Consider the following 20,624-nt stretch of genomic DNA (forward strand, 5'->3'; position numbering starts at 1 on the left):
ACGATTTTATTACAGTCCTATATTCGATAATTCTATGGCTATTTTCTATTGCTAATTTGTCATAGTGTCTTAAAACTTGTGGCAAGGAATGAGAGTGGCTTTTCTGTTAGTAAAAATAATTCTATAATAGTGAACTTTTATCAAAAATATGTTAGTTACCCAGTCTATATCTAATCGCAACAAAATTTCACAGATATGTGTACATTTCAGTTGTGTTAAACAACTGTTATACCGCTTACGCGTGGTGCTGAAGATTCCTTAATTTTCTAACCTTTTCGGACTATCCAGTATTGTTGACTCCACAATTGGATAATTTCGAATACAGCTACATACTTAGTTTTCATTATCTAACATCTAAACACGGAACAACATTGATTATGTCTATTTAAATACTGATTCCTTCCCTAAATGCAATGTTATTTGTTTGTACTTTCTAATAGTAATTTCGAACGAATTTGTGACCAAGAACATGCACAACAAGGAGCCTATTACTATTGCCTATCTACTAACCAGTTACATTACATTATTAATTTCATTTACTTTAAATTTTGAGATTAATAGAGATTGTTAAGTTTGAATAGTAAAAATACACGTCTTTTATATTATGAGTTGTACTTTGTGGCAGGAGAGTATATGGTTTTAGACATTAGAACAGCGACGGCATAATTATTACACTATATTAATGTGATGTTGAAGATTTATTAGGTAGTGTTGACCTCCTAAAGTCATGTACTCTTATAACCAGACGGCAAGTGCTACTTAGGAATAACAAGTTATTTGGAATTTGTTTTGTAAAGGTGCGTACGGATAGCGCGTTCCTGTATTACGCGTAGTTGGGAAACACTGTCCACGCGTACATTGGATACGCGTACAGCTCCTGTACGGACCGCCGCGAACCTGTACGCGAGGTGAATCGATCCAGAGCGCTCCGCGAGCCCCAGTCATTCGCCATGACTCCGACAAGAACACGCGTGTTTATTCATTTTGCCGTCCAAATATAGCGTAGCCGGCCGCGTGCGTCCACTTTGACGCGCGACCAAAAACCGACTGACGGTGGCTCGCGCTGCGAGTTGGCTCGCGCGGTACGCGTACCCCAAGAGTGAACGCGTAGCTGCAGGTATGGACTAGGCGTTCCGGATACGCGTAAACTGAGTACGCGTACCAGGGTACGCGCAATCCGTACGCACCTTAACGAGACACTGTACTGCCAGCAACAAAATTATCATTGAAAATACGGATAATATTTATTTTCTTCTGATGTTAAAAATAACTTATTTCCCTGGCAGTACTTCCTATAACTACAGTTACAATTTAGTATGAATGGTGATCTTGAGATACAAGGGTGTGTTCACACTGAGGTGACGAGATTCCTGCGCGGACGCGCGTTCCTGTGCTAGGAGACGGTCTGCTTCCTCTCGCCTTCCATCAGTTTGTCATCTGAACATAACTTCTCCAACTGCTTTACGTAATAAGTATTGAAGTTTAATCTGTAAATCAAAGTTTTTTACACATTAGATAAGCGGTGCTACAAAATAACCATTATACCTATGTAAAATTAATTTATGATTGTTTTTACCAAAAAGGTACTGTTGAAATAGGAAAATCAGATATATGTAGGTTGAAAATGGCTTCTTTATGGACATATTTTACTGTCTATCAATATATTTCTGTGGCCAGCGAAAATTAAGTTTGAGCTTCGTTAAGACTAATACATGAAAAAGTTTTTACCTCGCAGATATATTCAACAGTTTATTAGTATTGTTGTCTCTGGCCATCCTGTCGATAATGGCGAGAACAGACAGCAGCGCCGCGGTGAAGCGCAGTCCGTACCGCGACACCGACCGGGAGAACGAATCCGCTGAACCAGTGGTCGTGGTACCCCCACAACCCGCGTCCTACACATGCGGCAATCAATATTTTAATACTTGGAAATTATTTATTTTGTAATAATGTGGATTTGGGGTACTTTTTAAAAGTTGCTAAGTTGCTACAATAAAATATTGGTATCTAAGAAGAAAATAAAAAGCATATATTTATTATAGGTACCTATTTTCTGTGTAAGAGAGATGATAAGATAGAGAAAAGAGTTTTGAGACAAATAAATGTCAGATATCGTAATATTCCATATAATACTCACTGTAAAAGTCTAAAACAGAAATACATGAAAGAATGATAAGAAAATATAGGTTAATGATTTTGATACATCACAAATACTACATGGAAGCAAGATGTTTTCATTAGTTTCAGTGCAAAGTTATATAGACACCTTTACCATTTAGAAGCAATATGAAATGTTTAATCCAATCAAATTACACGTTTAGTGAGCGCGGTTTGTGGTTGGCGGGAAATTTGACGTTTGATAGGCCGCCATGTTGCCAAATAGTTCACAACGGTGAAGTTCTATGATACTTGTGATATTATTTACTTGCGTCAGTGCACTAGTGTTACGGTTGATCTACTCTTTATGTACCTCACTATAGTCTGTATTGTCATACGTCGATCCAAGCATACTGTTAAGCTCTGCGTCCACGAAGTACTTGTGCATCTCCTTTTGCCAATTAACGTGATTTGGTAGCGTTAAAAGAAAATACAATAATAAATTAATGTTAGAAATCATATAGGTATACTAACCACTGGAAAGCCTTGCTAAACATCAATAACAAAGTATATAAAATATAGATAATTTGCAGAAAATAAAATACATTACTTAAGTACATTGCTAACAGCATGTATAAAATAAAACCTTCACCAGATTTTGAAACATACATAATATTGAATAAACATAATAATATAACTAGAATGCATTCGAGTAATACTTAGAATCTACTGTCACTAATGTACAACAAATTAGCCTTACAGTGGACAGCTATGTGAAAGGGCATTCTATCACATTTTTTTCTGATTATAAGTAAACACGTAAAATGACGATGAAAAGTGTATTCTACTCAAAGAAACGGACAACTGAAATGTCGTCTACCTGAAATGTGTAAAAGTTGATGATTAACAATCTGGTATTATAATAGTGGAGTAAGTTTGATACCTGTATGAACGTGCAGAACTGTACGCAAACGAGGCAGAGCGTGGTGACTGCCTTCAGCAGCTGCGGGCTGGTGAGCATGCAGTCGCCGAGGCACGACTCTAAGAAGTCGTTGTGACGCTCCAACACCTCATCCACATTATGAACCTGAGGAAATAACATCTTTTTAGTAGTGCTGTGCCACAAATTCGGGAGTTTCTCGACTATTGTGATAACATAATATTATAACTATTTATTGTAATAAAGTAATATAAATGGCCCCAACTATAAAAATGTATGCATTTGTTTATGAGGCATTACCTGAAAGCTTAAAGTTATGTTATATTAATAAGTTATATGTTATTATCTTGACTTCTGATGAACAGACAAAACTTTTCAGTAAAATTGTTTGAAAGCATTGGGCAATTAAACTTGTTTTCAGAACTTATTACCAGTTACAGTAAATGATCTTGGTTTTTGTGTGACTTTGTTGTTTTTACACCTTACGTCGTCTGACCAAAAGTGAGTAATACAACCTTGTGACGCAGTACCTACATTGGTAAGGAGTAACGCCTACAAATTATCGCAAATCCGCTCCGCCCACAGGGAAAAAAAACGGAGGCTTTGAAAAAAAAACAATATGGCAGACAAAGCTTTTCACCTTGCGACCTATGTACTCGTTAAACTATTTACCTTGTTACATTCATCATCATGGTAGACTTCAACAAAGTTAATAGACATGATTCATGGTTAGTTGAGGTAGCTCTAACAAACGTATAGGCAGGTGCTCTAGGTATCATACATAAGGCACAAACGATGAATCATTGTAATAAAAGCTATTATGTACCAACAAAGATGACCCCTTGATCTTAAACACAAGAAGCAACCGCAACCTTCGACATCCCCATAAAACCCAACTTCAATAAACTTTAGGACGTGATCTGTTAATGTAATGTGAACAATTAAAAGCGTTTACGTTCATGAGTATCTGTCCGGTCAGTAATTGCGTTGGTCAGCTCTCTGGTGTGCAGGATAAGCGAGCAACTATCGCCTCCCACTCGAGGCGCGCGGGCGCAACGCCTCACTCCGACCATAGTCCCGAGTGGCGCGGCCGCACCGCCGATATGCGACCAACAACCAATAGTCAGTGAAGTGCTTGTGCAGTGTTAACTTACAGTTGTGCTATTGTGATAGTCAGGTGGGTTTCAAAAAACTTAAATTTAGTTTATTTGACGTTCAATACAACCACAGAAGTCCGATACATTTAGCAAAATGCTAATGCATCAAATAAGTCGCAATTCGAGATCCTCGTATTGCATATCCATGTTTCTACTGAATTCCGATTCGATTTATGGTTTATGCAATCTGATGCTTGAGAACTACAATGCACTCATTGCAATTTAAGTGCAAATAAAGTAATAATTTGAGAAAAGATCTGAGAAAAAAACGCGCGCGATATCTAGGCAAATAAGTGCGGCGCCCCTTCACTAACTCTGCAAACTCTAGCAAGTTGGAATAAACGTTTTTAGAAATACCTATGTACGCAAAAAATATGCTCCTAAACCGATTAAGAATTTATTTGTTATCTCGCTACAAACATGGAGTAAAAAACCGGACCTAAAATATTGTTCGCCTCTATCTTTGAAAAGACAGATCCCTCTAATTGATATGAATCAACTAAAACTTCAATCGTTATTGCAGCGTTTTCGTCAGCAGTCATTTTGATTAGCAAACATTTTGTTACTTATTTTTTGCGGACATCGCGTTTAGACAACCTAAACAATCTGGCATTCATTGCGGACATGCATTAATTATTTGATGACCATGACCCAAAGCTTTATTTACTGTACAAAACATATGTGGGAGTAAACATAGAAAAGAGATCATCACATATGCTGTTCCGAGCCCTCGACAAGGTCGGAAGGGGTGACGTCATTATTATTATGATGACGCAGGACATGTGGGTCGGTGAGCCTGTAGCCTGGTACATAGTGCGGGAAGTTGTGCCATGTCGGCTGTAATTGATTAAGTGGTAGACAAATGCATGCACCGCCCGCACCAGACTAACGCGAGCGAAACCGACGTATCCGGTGATAGTTTATAAAAATATATTTTTAACCATGTAAGCAAAACGATCATGACTTACGTGATGTTTTGCCGAATTCATTTAGACTCTTTACGTAGCGGGAAAGGGTTGCATTTTAGAAGTTACTGGTCGCCTTAGGCTGTTAAGATTTGTACAAATGAAATATAAATGTTCTTTGTTCTGTCCTGTACCATTGGCTGAACAGGCAAAAACAATGAGTCCGTTAAATTGCAAAATGCATCGGTCTCGAGACGTGTAGGTTTACGAATGGACGATAAATACTTCGCAAAACTAGTTAGTCGAGATTTGCTGTCCCTTGTATCGATGGCTGTTTTTGTGATGTGCATTCTTGTTATTTATGTGGGATCGACAAGTTAAGTTTTGCACAGAGAGGCACCTTAATTATGTATGCGACAAACATTCGGTATATCAGATACTTATGGTCTGACTCATTTAAGTAGGCCAACAGTCCTTATAAAGATGAAAGACAGGTTAGCAATGAGTAATCAAGTAGATATCGATATGAACAGGCACAATAGATTTGTATAACTTTAACTTTGCTGAACTGAATATGTAAACCACTATTTCGTGCGAATTGAATGCTTATGCGCAGATACTCTTACAAGATGGAGAGGTGCGAAGAAAGTCCAGTGGACCAAATGACAGGCAATGGCCCCGCACTGACCTCTACTAGAGAAGTAGGTACCTACTCGTTGGGAAGTCATTTGTGAAGGGGGACGACTAAACACACTGATCAATATTTGCCGCAGTAACATATCTACAGTAGGTAACTAAACATTCAACTGCAGAAAATACACTATCTACAGATATCAACAAGTCGTATTATCAAAGGTTGTTAGATGCTCAATTTGCTTACATTAGATTCTATGGACAGAATCCAGTTTCTTTTACAAAAAATGCGTCATAAATTTATAGATTTGTGTGTGACGAATACTACGAATGTAGCGTGGTAAAATTCACTAGCTGCACGGTTAAATTTTATTTGTTAGCTTTAACAGTTTCCTAAAGCATTATTTAGCTAAATGGAACGTCAAATTTTTATATTCCTTCTTCATATTCTTGAGGCTTCTCCAAAGGCTTGCCAATATTTTATGTTACACGTTTTCGTGCATTATGTCCATAAGCGATTTTGTCGGCCTTCATTTTCCAGACCCATTAATAATATTAAATACTTAGTTTGTCATAGCAGTCACATTGACTTTAATTATAATATTTACAGAGTTGACCGGTCATCAGACATAAACATTGATGCAATCGTTGACTAATAAAGGCGGTAGCCACCTACATAAGCACCACGTTACCAAATACAGAAATGGCAGACTTGCAGACCATCCGTATAATCAAATTCATATCGGTTGATAAAGAGCTTCCGACACGAAAGTCAACGAACGGTACTTCCATACAGGAAAGCTATTTACAATAGAAATTAATTAATATACAGTGTGACACTATTTGTTATGCCCATATAGGGGTTCGTGTATATGGAAGTGTGAATAAAGACAGCATTATCGGATGGTAGTGACACAAATGGTGAAGTGACTTCACTAAGTAGCAGTGCTACTTAGTGAAGTGCTACTGTAGCACTATGTTTATTGGGTGAGGCTACAATACAAGAATTATATTTTAATGATGAACACGAGGGAATAAATGATCGTAAGATAGCTGTGCCTACATAGCGACTGCAAGGTAGGAAACACGCCATTAGGGGCTACATTACATACTACGTTCCTTAACCACAATTGACACAGTAAAATGTAATTTGAGCTGCATAAAAAGCCTCATTACGCGGAATATTAACCCAACTGAATGTAAACTTAATTGCGAATGAAAGAAAATGACCACAAGTATGAAGGCATAATTGGGAAAATAAGTGACATAGGTACGCAAATAGCTATTGAAAAGCATCATCATAAAAGAACCAAATGCGTAGGTATATCTGAAGTGGTCATAATCACCTTATCAATTTTATCATTAACACTTAACGACAACTATTTCGCTACGTTAGAAATCTAAGATCAAGGCGAAGAAAGTTAGATATAATAGGAAAATAAACAAGAAATGAGACAGTTTAAAAACAAGACCATGATGAGAGCAAATCTAAGCGATAACTATCGCGCGCAACGAGCGGAAACTATTCAAACCAAGTGCGAACTTGTAAGACCTTTGTAAAAACTTAATCGACGGACGCGAGCCGAAGCGCTCCATCGAACTGAAATAGAACCACGAAACGATCTTTCCAAGTACATCAGGGTGTCGTAAACGATCGATGTTGATTTAATGGTCATTAAAGCACTTGATACAGTTCATAGCCTTCTTACAACCACGTACACATTGCCAATTTTATGCGTACTTATCCCAAAATATAACAAGTCAGTCAGTTCATTGAAAATTCTTGAACAGTGCTGAGATTTAGTCATGTGCCCTTCGTTATGCCTCTTGCATAGGAATTGGACATAAGTAAATTGTAAACATAGGAAGAAAGCGAGGCGAAAAGAAACGCGTCTTGTTTTTAGGGCGAAGCAAATTAGGCACAAAGTTGACAAAAAGCGTCGTTCAACTGGCAGGCTGTTGTAACGCGCATCCAAATTGAAATGTTATGTGCGGAACGGAAGACTTTTTACTATTTAGTTGGTCAAGTACCGGATGTGTGGTAACACAGCCTGAGATTACTGGCAATTCTCCACACTTATTTTGACCACATATCTGTAGGTGCATCGGGGTTACGATACGCATCATCTTCTCATGAGAGAATTGGTCACGTTTGGTACATAAGTAATCTTTATTGTGATGCACACTTGAAGATTGTAAGTGAATCACAATTTATGTTTGTAAATGCATGTTTATATTTGATCGTAAGCCTTATATCAAAACTAAACAAGTTCTTGATGAGACTAGTTAAAATTCATAAGAGCTCAAGGGACCGTTACCGCGACGAGAGCAATCTGGTATTTCACAAAACCTGTTCACATAGGCAGTTTAATGTTTGGTTTCTATAAATCCTTATATGTATAGAAATAGAATGAATTCTTATGAATAATTAAGTTCTAAATGAACACGTGGGACTCCTTTAGTGTCATGGCCAAGTTTTATATAAAGAGAAGTTCAAATGAGAGTACATCGTTTGGATCATTGTATGATAAATTGATTTACACTCCGACGTAATTCATAATAATATTCTTGATCGTCATTTTCAATACAAAGGAACGTATGGGTATGTTATGGTGGGTCAGTGCAGTTGCATCACGTCCAAGGCAGGCAAGTTGCACTGTACTGACAATGCAGCTCTTGAGATACAAACAAATGTAGTACAGCGACGAATCGCTGGATTCTTATTCAAATGTGCATCATCCCTTAATAGAAAATAAGATAAATGGAAGCGAGGCCTATCTAAACTAATATTATAAAGAGGAAAACTTTGTTTGTTTGGTTGTAATGAATAGGCTCAAATACTACAGGACCGTTTTTAAAAATTCTTTCACCATTCGAAAGCTACATTATCCACGAGTAACATAGGCTATATTTTATCCCGGTACGGGCAGTAGTTACCATGGGACGCGGGTAAAACCGCGGGAAAACGGCTAGTACAAAATATAACCAGTAATTCAATTAATTACCATCCAAAATTGAAGCTGACATAAGAATTAGATTGAGCAATAAAAGTTAATGATCTTCTATCAATTCAAGACGGCACCACGGTCTACATTGGCCACTCCCAAGAGTTATTATGATTTAATTTAATATTATTTCAATGCATATTAAATAGATTCGTAGGTGTAAAAGTGTTTATACATTTGATTATATGCGTTGCATCATCAGTCCATTTTAACCGCAATATAAATATCTACACTTTGGTCAATATAACATTAGATATCTTAAACTATATATTGGATCACGTATTCGATTCAGAGCAACCGTTCAATTTAAAAGTTTAATTTAATCCAAACTGGGTGATTTCCTTTGTAAGTACCAACATACTTATATGATCATTATTTTGCCTTTCACTCGGGTGCCAATAGTTAAGTTTAAGTGTGAATTATATTTAAGTTTAAAAGCCTAATTTTCTACCATTTTGTTAACTACTTCAAATCCTGCCAAAGATACTTTGGGTGAATATGAATATTGCTGTCACTTTCAACTAATGAAATAAGCCCAGAAGCGTGTTTGCCGCATCTTTTACCGTCTTACCACAAAAACTTTTTAACGTCAGTTTATGCCTTGTCTAAAAAAATGACAAATTATGACGTTGACATATGGTTCATTTTGCAGCCAAAATTTTATTAGACAAGTGTAAAACAGGGTTTAAAGTTTTTGTAGTAAGGCCCATATAGTTTATTTTTTCAAAGCAGTAATTTCTCTATAATGCAAGGCGTGTCCGGCAATTAGACCGCAGCGTTGCCCACTGTGCCGGTAGCGTGCAGTCAAAACATAACTAACAGATATTATTGAGGAACAACGGATACGACTAATCGCTACCGTCATTAGAATATCTTTGTAAGTATTTGTTGAACAAAATAGAACATATCGTATTTTTCAGTTAAGCTTAGAAGGGATTACCATGTTCGAGTCTGTTTAAACCATCAGCTTACTGCTCTTCCTAAACAGCATTGTAAATGCCTATTTCATATTTTTTCACCTACAACCTTGTACCTACAACAACTATGGCTATGAAAGTTATTAATTACTAATATTATAAAAAATATATTTTTGTTTATAATTGATAAACACAAAAATACTGGACCGATTTTAAAATTCACTGTTGGAAAGCTACACTCTTCCCGAGTAACATACGAGTAGGTTATGATTTATCCCGATACGGACAGTAGTTGTCACCACAGAAATCGCGGGAAAACAACAAGTTAATTATTAAGGAAACATTCGGCATACGATACTTATAATTTTTGGTTGGTTAAAAACAAATATAATTATCCTACAATCAAATGTTATACAATCATTCTGCTGTATCTTCAGCCTCACGTCCCAGATTAGTTATTATAGTTCAAAAAGTAAATACAGATTTAGAAAAGTACCCTTGCATACACGCATTAACGAAATGGAACATTATTCTTCGATGTATGATGACCTCAACCGCTTACATTAGCACAAGAACCCCACTGACATTTAACACAAATACTCTCCAATCTCCATATGCAAAGCATCCGATGGTGGGTACTGATAAATAAATCTGTGTAAGTGATTATTGACGTTATGCTCTGACTCAAGACTTACATTATGGCTACGTTTGATTTTCGAACCAGTTTTGGGCCAAAATAAACTGCAGAAGTGTCTATGGTAAACCTTAAGTTTAGACTATACATCGTGTAACGTTAAATGCCTAGAGAAACACACCCCCTATAATACCTTACCTGCCAGTGTTACAAAACAGTTTACATAAAAGGAAGAGATCATTCATTCATCAGGTTTATTTTTTAAATTGACACGCTTTCTCAGAGATCGAGGCTGAGAAACAGATTATTTTTTATTTTTATAATAACAACTAGGTATCTGTAAAGAGAAATAGGTAGGTATACTTGAGGTAGGTAAAGAATGTTCTTTTATATTAACGTTGGGCTCTGTTTACAAAACAGTGGCCAATAGATAACAATTAATAGTAAGAAAAGTAAGTTAAAGTATAAAGAGTGGTTTATGAACAGAGACAGTGGCGCTATACAATTTGATTGTAATAGGCAGAGTGAGAGTCTGTCTCTCAAAGAAATACCAACCCAACGAACTCGTACCTACGTATAAAGATAATAGTGACTTATTCAAAGTAGACATAGACGGGCAAGTTTAAACTTCCCAATTTCGTACTTTTTTATATGTAAGTACACATTTCGCAACGTCTTCGGAAGTCTTGAACAATTTCTTGAACAGTTGCCTTTTTAAAAAAACTGTTTTTCCAGTAATTGCTATAGAAACCGACAAATAGGTATTTTAAAATTTTCCATTATTACTTTTGCTACTAAATTAATGTCTAAATTAATCCCTCTTTATTAATATCTTGTGACCACACAACAGATTAATTTCATAAATATTGTAACTTGTGGACGAAAAACACTTGTTATTGTGGTTAGAGAAAAATTTTGGATAAAATATTATTATCTATCCTCATAACATAAAGCTGCACAATTTGTTTGTTTGTATCTCAGAAACTACTGGAATGATTTGATTTTTTTTTTCAATTTCGGTATTACAGAGCCAATTTATCAAAGACAAAAAAACAAATGAATATGCAAAGGGAAAGTTAAAAAAAATTAGATTCCATGCATTCATGTTAGAAGTATAAATGCGAATATAAAGAAAACTATGTATTTCAGTAAGTAAACATATAGATGATTGAACATACCTAATTATGTATTTATTGTAGCCCACAAGTAAAATACAATAATTAGGATATTGGTTGTGTTTATCAATAATAAATGTAAATGCGGTCAATTTAATATATAAATATGGTGTTGTTAATATGGTTAATTTAATATGAATGGGATTTTATAGTGTCATTTAATAAATCTACTATACCATATAGGGTATATGGTAGTTACACTGAATGTAAAATCAAATGTTACAAAATTGTTATAATTAGAACATTTAGGTACATCTGACGCATTACATTTCAAACAATAGGAGAAGGTCATCAGCGCATTATGTCAAGAGACACGCCTATGGCTATTTCTTTTCATGAACATTAAATGCCAAGGATTTTGGAAGGGTGTGCTTGATTTTACAAATAAAGGGCAAAGTACATATATTGTATTTTTTACACAGCCCGATATTTTTCTTAGCGAGAGATACTTATCGAATTGGGTAACAATTTAATATTCGTGATTCCGATTGCACAGATAAACAATTAATACTAGCAATGTTCGCCGACAATGCAGCAACTAGTGTCCAGCTAAAAATATTTCAAACAGAATACTGTTTAAAATAAAATCCAAACAAAATTGTTTAACGAGCGGCCTGGCACATTCGTCAATCAATCAATGGCATCGGCCGTTTGCCTGTGAACAGGTGATCCCGATATGTAACACAATAGCAAGGCCCGTGTGCCCGGAGCGTTTGAAAGCCGTGATATATTGTATAGTTCAATGTTGTACGTACGATATACCCCGCGAACATGTGGAGTATCTCATATGCGTTCCAATGGGCGAGCACAGCTATTGTTTGGTGAAAACGCTTTGTTAGTTTCATCTCTATTTTGGATATGCGATGCGGCGAATAATTCCGTTAGAAAGAATCAAAGAACGAGTTACTTAAATAGAAGAAGCTAAACCAAGTGCTTACAAAATAAAGTCTAAACCGAAATGTGTTGATTCTTTTATATGTAAATTTCGTTTATTTTACAAACTCATTGTTTTAAAATATAAGTCCATATTAATAAACAAACGGAATTCCATAGTATTCATACAATGTTGCAATACGCCATCAGCGAAAATAATTACAATTTGGAACATGTATTCAAAATTTTAAGTAGACGTATACAGAAGCCACGTTCACTAATAGGATTATAATATGAGCAATCCCCAAGGCGAGATTTAGTCATGGTGTATTCAGGGCAAATCCGAAGACAAATATTGCCATAAGCAGTCAGACGACCGTAGCAAATACAAACGTAGTTAAAGCCTTTATGTATCTCTTTGTCACGACTTAAACGTTGAATAGAAAAATTGATAGCGGATTATGTCTCCTATAAAATGTACGAATCACGATAGTTAAACAACCGAATCAAAAGTGTGTGTATATGTAGAGTAAATAAGCTAACATGCGGGTGCTCAGTATGTAAATTGTGAAACAACAAAGCATACAAAGTGATATACTCGAACACCATTAGCTCATTCATGCTCCAAAAAATCAATAAAACAGCAATAAAAATTACAAATTGGAATCTTTACAGCATCTAAAAAGATGCTTTGAAAATTACAACTTCTGCCTTGCACATAAGGTTCTTTTCGGAAGGGAATCTTTCGCTAAGTTTTGCAATTAAGTATAACATAATAGACAGCGCAAATCAATCCAATTACGAGGCATGGGCATGCTGCACGCGCGCAGCATTAATTTTATGGTTGTGAGAGAAATTCGGAATAATTGCCCCTTCATTAAGGTAGCCTGTTAGGTAAACTCGTCTGATTGTGCGTGAGGCACTTTATGTACTCAGATAATTTAAAACTATGACCAGCAACTCAATTTTTGGTTAATTATTTGAATAAAAACAAGAATAAATGATGGTGAAATTTTATAATTCTCACTTGATCTTTCTTGAAGATCTTTACTGCGCATATTGGCCAACAACCTCAAAACAAAAGTTATAAAGACGACAAGTTCAATTGACTAGAATTCTCAAAAAAATATAGGCCATGGCTCACTTAACTGGATTGATCTGTAGTTAACGGAACATACGAGGCAACGATTATCATGTTTTCACAAAAGAGTATGTAGATGCACTTAGCACAGTTAATCAAATATACGCGCGAATTTAGGGTTTCATTTACACTTCTTACTATATCTTTTGGAACATGTTAAGCGTGATGCACGCACGTGAAAGTCTGCCAGATGGTCAATGGCCAATCCATTTTAATTGAACCAATTGTTTTAGACTACTAATTTTTGGAGTACTACACACGAGTTTCAAAACAATTTACTTCAATGAGAAAATTGTGGTCAGTGATAAAAACAATCATTTTACGTTCCAGATGCCAGTGTTGTGCGCGACATGACTCGAGACAGTTACGAGATGAAGAAAAATCTATCACGTGGGAGTTCCCTCTTCGGCACGGACCCTCAAGTCCAGCTGAGGACAGCTCTGCAGACCAATGACTTCGCCACATTTAAAAAACTTGTCAGCTATGGAGCAGTGAAACTTGACTTCGTGTATCAATATCCGGATTACAAAACATGTCTTGAAATAGCAGTATCTGAACCAAACAAGCAAGAGTTCGTAAAGCTTTTACTACAATACGAAGTGGAGGTAAACAAAATCAATGAAACACATGCCGCGGCCCCCATACACTTCGCTGTTGAAAACGGTAATTTGGAGGCATTGGCGGCTCTACTAGAGGATGACAAAATTGACGTTGATATTCAATGCAAAGGAAACACGGCGTTATTATTGGCGATAAAAAAAATCGAAGACTTGGAAGATGATCGAGAACGGGATTTAGCAACTTATGAGGATATGGTTGAAATGCTATTAAAAGCGGGTTGCAATGCTAATAGACCCGATAGTAAAGGTGTAACACCGATACATTCAGCTGCGCAACAAGGTCTAGAAAGAGTCGTAACTTTGATATTGGAATACTCCAAAGAACCTATTCAATTGAACACATATAAAGACAGGACGGGGAGAACAGCGCGTGACTATCTTAAAGAAGCATTCCCTCATTTACTGGCGAGATTTGAAACCGAAGAACCAGAACCAGAAATAATTGACTCCGATAAATTATTTTCATACCTAAACAGAGATGAAGAAGATAATTTTATTCGTGATTTCACAACACTTGTGAAGAAAAATGAGCAACGTAAGGTTTTAGCAGATAACAATGGCTCGAACACACTGCTGCAGTTGGCGACGAAGAAGGGATTCGACAGAGCGGTAGGAACCTTACTTCTCTCTGGAGCAGATCCAAATGCTACTTGTGCAGCGAATACCAGCAGACCTATAGCAATTGCTTGCGAATATGGATATAGAAAAATTCTGAAACGGTTCGTAGACAATGAAAATACTTTGTTTGACACAGTTAATGGAGAATCTCTTATCCACATAGTAGTGAAGGGCATGCGATCTTCTCCCACGACTCCAAAAGCAAACTTTGATGAGTGTTTAGAGCTTTTATTGAAGTCTCCTAAAATTAATATTAACGTCAATTACCCTGACGTCAAAAATAATACAGCTTTACATTACGCTGCTCGGAATGGTGATCAAGAAACTGTTTTAGAGTTATTAAGGAATGGTGCCTGTATAGGGCTACGCAATAAATTTGACGAACCACCCTTAGCAGATATTCCCTGCAAAACACTGGAAACATATTTGGACGAATGTATTACAACTAACAGCGAACGACCGGGTGACGACGATTACGAAATTCGCATGAAATACAGTTTCCTTGTTTATCCTAACAATTCGCTTGAAAACGAGCTCAGTAAGGTGCCTCTAATGGATAATTCTAGCACTAATGGAAAAGAAATTGATTCATTGCTGGCACCTGAGACAGACGCTTTGCTTTACATGACAAGAAATGAAGACTTGAAGCCACTTCTGAAACATCCGGTTATCACAAGTTTCTTGTACTTGAAATGGCAAAGAATAAGTTGCCTGTTCTACGCAAACATAACATTTTATTCATTACTTTGGCTTTGCCTAATCCTATATATTATACTGGGATATGGAGAAGAAAAGAAACAGTCAGGCTCAGTGGAAGCGTTGAATGTAATAACTCATGTTGGTGCGATAATTGGTTTAATTCTGCTAATATTTCGAGAGTTGTTTCAACTGCTTGTGTCACCGACACGATATTTACAAAGTTTAGAGAACTGGATGGAAATCGCATTGATATTTGTGACCGCGTTGATAGTAGGGAACGACGCAGCGGAAGAGTCTACTAAACAGCAATTGTCCGCGGTGGCCATATTACTATCATCCGCAGAATTAGTTCTACTCATTGGTCAATTCCCTACTCTATCAACGAATATTGTTATGCTAAGAACTGTTTCGTGGAATTTCTTTAAATTCTTGCTTTGGTATTGCATTTTAATAATAGCGTTTGCTTTGAGCTTTTACACACTATTTCGTCATGAAGAGGAAGTGGATGACCAGACAGCACCGAATCCTAATACTACCGGCAAAGATGAGGAAGAAGAGGAAGATTTCTTTGAAGATCCAGGGAGATCGTTGTTCAAAACTATAGTCATGTTAACGGGCGAATTTGACGCAGGTTCGATTAAATTCAGTACATTCCCAGTTACGAGTCACATAATATTTATTGTATTTGTTTTTATGATTCCTATTGTTTTGTTTAATTTACTCAATGGTTTAGCTGTAAGTGATACTCAAGAGATTAGAGCGGATGCCGAATTAGTGGGCATCGTATCGAGAGTGAAGCTGATTTCATATTTTGAGAGCGTATTGATCGGTAGCGCTGGATCTTATTCCCGGCCAGGGACCTGCTGGTCGTGGTTGCCTTCAGCTTTTAAAAAACTTAATATAATAAAGCCAAAAACATTCTGCATTAAACCTTTTGCAACGCGGATAAGCCTGTTTCCGCACTTTCTGCCTAAATACAAGATTACTGTAAAACCAAATCAGGATAATAGAATCGAGATACCTCACGCAGAACCGCTTGGGAAATATGGCGATGACTATGAAGATATTGAAGGTGGCAAAGTTACGTGTTGTTTCGAACGCTGCCAGAACTATAGACTAGACCGCAAAATAGTGAAGAACGCCAAAATTGTTATCGCTAAGAAGACGAACTTGACCGAATTGGGTGAAATTAAAAATCAGCTGTTGAAATATGAATCAAAAATTGAAAACCTTGAAAAAACAATGAAGAAGGTGTTACAAGCTTTAGAAGCCAACCGTTACTAGTATTTTATTTATTTTAAGAGTTATTTTAACTCGTTATTTTCTAAGCTTTTAACAAACTGCTTTGTTATAATATAAACGATAGTTTATTTATACAGTAAATATTATGTTAACGTAGTATTAAGCGCAGTATTAATTTTGAGGCATTTATGTTATGTTATAAATGCGAAGATGAAACAATAACTTTGTTGCGTCCATGTTTCGTTATGTGTATCTCATTTTACTAAAAATATTCCAATAAAACCTTTTTGTATTTGCCTATACTATTTTGTTTTTTGATAATATTTTTGCCATAACCCTCCGAAAATTTCTTATGATTTTTTCCGCTTAACAATAAGCACACAATGAATGCCTCCAATAGACGCAGCTCTCGTCAAGTGATGTTCTTTATATACTTCTTACGCTTTCACACCATGGCGGTAGATGGTACCCTGTAACCCGTGTCTGAACTTCTGCTGTGTAAGATTTAGTTTCCTCAGGACGAAATCTGTTGCTAAGGGTGCGTAAAGTTAACATGCGCAAGTGACACGAGCACGCGGGTATAGCGGGTTTTTAATATGTGTATAACCCACGAAGGAACCTCAACATGCGCAAGCTACTTGCACCGTGTCTGCCCCCTAAATATAAGAATACTTAAGACTGACCTTATCGAGGCTCTGTATGAGCTGGCACCAGGAAGGCTCGATGACCTCGACGCACATGTAGTACTGCAGATGCTGTATGCAGCTCAGCATGCGCTGACGCAGAGCGAAGGCGTCCGCGTACAGACGCGCTTCCGAGAAACGCTTCACCACTTTGTTGTACAGCCATACTCTGGAAATTATTTGTTTTTAGTAGGTGTTTCTTGCGGGTTTAAACAGCGATTTGGGGGAACTTCCTCTTGTGCCCGGGTAAAATATAGTAAATTTTGTGGGGTATTGTAGATTTCACAACAGTGGTAATTTTTTCAAATCTGTTCTATTGTCTCGATGCACGTTCAATGCAAGCAATCAAATATATCGGGTGTGTCGTTCACAATCACATTAAATCTAATCACATACCCTCTTATTATAAAACGCGGTATCAAATAAGTATCGGCTTTTGTCCTACCTTTAATCCACCTTTAAGTACGACCTTGAAAAAACGTTATTACAAAACGCAGTTTATCGCAAGTCCTATTACTATCTGTAGTACAAAAGATAAACCATCGAGCCCCCTAGTTTAACTGCAGTACTTAGTCGACAAACGTCAAATTCCGACATTATTTACTTTTGAGGTTATTTGTTTTGTGATGAAAAAAACGAAAGTGGATATAAATATGTGTGATTTGGAATACTTGGATGTGTTAGAATACTATTGAGAGTGTCCGGGGACCCAACAGAATGCGTCATCGACAAAATCTCTTCAAATTAACTGACGACAATTTTCGATATAAATATCGATTTACGTTTTTCGAAATAATAGTCAATTGAATGCAGGATGATAATCCAGGATGATCCTATGATGCTCAACTGGGCTAGCCATAAAGTAAGTAGCCTTTACAGTGCAAGTAGGTTGCCAAAACATCCTAATTAATTGTATACGAGTCAAAGTTTTTATTATGGATGTTTGTTTATGTTCCACGCATAAACTACCACATAGATTTTGATGAAACTCCGAAAATATATCAGATTATCATACAGTCTATTGTTTATTTACAGATTCAAGACTATTTTGGCGTTTTGCACGCCGTATGCCAGTAATATGCAATGTTTGGAAAAGACTGGAAGCTTGCTAAAATGTACAAAAATGCCTAGATGAGAAAGGGAACAAGATTGTGTGATGAAGAACAGTGTCCAACATGTATCAGTGCATTTGACTGTATAAATAGACATCGGAATAAAATATAATTTTCTACTTTTATGTTGTTTCAAATGTTTCATTTTCTTTTGGTAATTTAATGCACACGATATTCTGTGTGTAAGTTATTGTGCACTTAATTTTGAAGAGGTTCTAATTAGATGCACAACGTCTTATTTAATCATTTAAATCGGGATGAAAATAATCCAAATTATTTCTAACCTAAAAACAAAACATAACTCGGATACGCGCGCTGACGTTCCGTTATACGCGCAAACTCGATAGTTGTTTAAAAGAGAATAATTGGATCATGTATATCGTTAAAAGATACTAGAAATATAAAATTACTTTTAAATAATAAAAAGTAATATTTTCAACTGCAGAGATTTTTTTTTTATTATCATAGTTATTTATTTTTCATCAAAATAGACTTAACAAAATAATGTAAAAAGGAACGGCGCATAGAAATAGAACGATTGAAAGAATGATTTTAATATTTGTTGCTTATAATCTGTGGATATTATTTGAACCATAGACAAATCGAAGTACTTAACAGTCTTCTCTTAGTCTACGTTTTGTAATAAGGATGTAAAGACTATCGTAAGTACCGTAACAAACCAAGACGTCTTCAGTCTGGTTTAAACCACTACTTGCGGCAGTTTTTATAATAAGAGGGATATACTTTATGATATTCTATGGCGAATTGTAAAAGAAATAAGCTAATCCATTCAGTGGTTTAGCCACAGGAGTCATTTTTCGTTTTTCTAATTTACAACATCATGTGTAAAGCAGAGATAAAGTTAGGAGTATCGAATGTTTTGATCAGTTGACAGCTGTTAGTTTTCAAGGGAGAGTTTCAATTGTTTGGAATGACTGACTTTTATATGGTGTTTTAATTTTCGCACATTTTTATTCTATTTACTTTGTTTGAAAAATGCATTTTTTTATTTTTACGTATCTTTCTTTTTCCTTTGCGCTAATCAACATATAATAACCAGTATATTAACGCATTTCATTTAATGTGATTGTGAACGACACACCCGATATATTATTTTAAGCATATCGTGTAGACGAATATAACACTACTACCTTTAATCCACCTTTAAGTAGGACCTTGAAAAAACGTTATTACAAAACGCAGTTTATCGCAAGTCCTATTACTATCTGTAGTACAAAAGATAAACCATCGAGCCCCCTAGTTTAACTGCAGTACTTAGTCGACAAACGTCAAATTCCGACATTAATTACTTTTGAGGTTATTTGTTTTGTGATGAAAAAAACGAAAGTGGATATAAATATGTGTGATTTGGAATACTTGGATGTGTTAGAGTGCCTATTGAGAGTGCCCGGGGACCCAACAGAATGCGTCATCGACAAAATCTCTTCAAATTACCTGACGACAATTTTCGATATAAATATCGATTTACGTTTTTCGAAATAATAGTCAATTGAATGCATGATGATAATCCAGGATGATTCTATGATGCTCAACTGGGCTCGCCATAAAGTAAGTAGCCTTTACAGTGCAAGTAGGTTGCCAAAACATCCTAATTAATTGTATTAGAGTCAAAGTTTTTATTATGGATGTTTGTTTATGTTCCACGCATAAACTACCACATAGATTTTGATGAAACTCCGAAAATATATCAGATTATCATACAGTCTACTGTTTATTTTCAGATTCAAGACTATTTTGGCGTTTTGCACGCCGTATCTCTGCCAGTAATATGCAATGTTTGTAAAAGACTGGAAGCTTGCTAAAATGTACAAAAATGCCTAGATGAGAAAGGGAACAAGATTGTGTGATGAAGAACAGTGTCCAACATGTATCAGTGCATTTGACTGTATAAATAGACATCGGAATAAAATATAATTTTCTACTTTTATGTTGTTTCAAATGTTTCATTTTCTTTTGGTAATTTAATGCACACGATATTCTGTGTGTAAGTTATTGTGCACTTAATTTTGAAGAGGTTCTAATTAGATGCACAACGTCTTATTTAATCATTTAAATCGGGATGAAAATAATCCAAATTATTTCTAACCTAAAATCAAAACATAACTCGGATACGTGCGCTGACGTTCCGTTATACGCGCAAACTCGATAGTTG

General features: G+C 36.1%; 2 protein-coding genes and 1 long non-coding RNA gene across 4 annotated transcripts in view; 2 read left to right on the forward strand and 1 right to left on the reverse strand.

Annotated features, from left to right (window-relative positions):
- Positions 1–1,188: 1,188 nt before the first annotated feature.
- The window catches only part of LOC110377331 (gamma-tubulin complex component 2), a 29,473-nt gene continuing 10,037 nt past the window's right edge, over positions 1,189–20,624 (reverse strand). The window contains exons 12-16 of one of the 2 annotated variants that reach the window (XM_021336178.3): positions 17,340–17,508; positions 3,041–3,184; positions 2,471–2,548; positions 1,729–1,895; positions 1,189–1,487 (exon numbers count right to left, since the gene is read on the reverse strand). In XM_021336178.3, the coding sequence (XP_021191853.1) occupies positions 1,394–1,487; positions 1,729–1,895; positions 2,471–2,548; positions 3,041–3,184; positions 17,340–17,508 (652 nt within the window). In that variant the 3' untranslated portion in view covers positions 1,189–1,393. The remainder of the gene's footprint in view (positions 1,488–1,728; positions 1,896–2,470; positions 2,549–3,040; positions 3,185–17,339; positions 17,509–20,624) is intronic. The other variant, XM_049841060.2, reaches the window with a different exon arrangement.
- Positions 4,057–16,958, forward strand: LOC110377330 (transient receptor potential cation channel protein painless). Its single transcript, XM_021336176.3, has 2 exons — positions 4,057–4,214; positions 13,808–16,958. The coding sequence occupies exon 2, from the start codon at positions 13,828–13,830 to the stop codon at positions 16,696–16,698; it is 2,871 nt and encodes a 956-aa protein (XP_021191851.3). The 5' UTR covers positions 4,057–4,214; positions 13,808–13,827; the 3' UTR covers positions 16,699–16,958.
- On the forward strand, positions 19,197–20,397 carry LOC135117372 (uncharacterized). Its single transcript, XR_010276857.1, has 2 exons — positions 19,197–20,020; positions 20,194–20,397. It is a non-coding gene; the product is annotated as an uncharacterized LOC135117372 (long non-coding RNA).

The sequence above is a fragment of the Helicoverpa armigera genome, chromosome 10, assembly GCF_030705265.1.
Source record: "Helicoverpa armigera isolate CAAS_96S chromosome 10, ASM3070526v1, whole genome shotgun sequence".
NCBI classification, from domain to species: Eukaryota; Metazoa; Arthropoda; class Insecta; order Lepidoptera; family Noctuidae; genus Helicoverpa; species Helicoverpa armigera.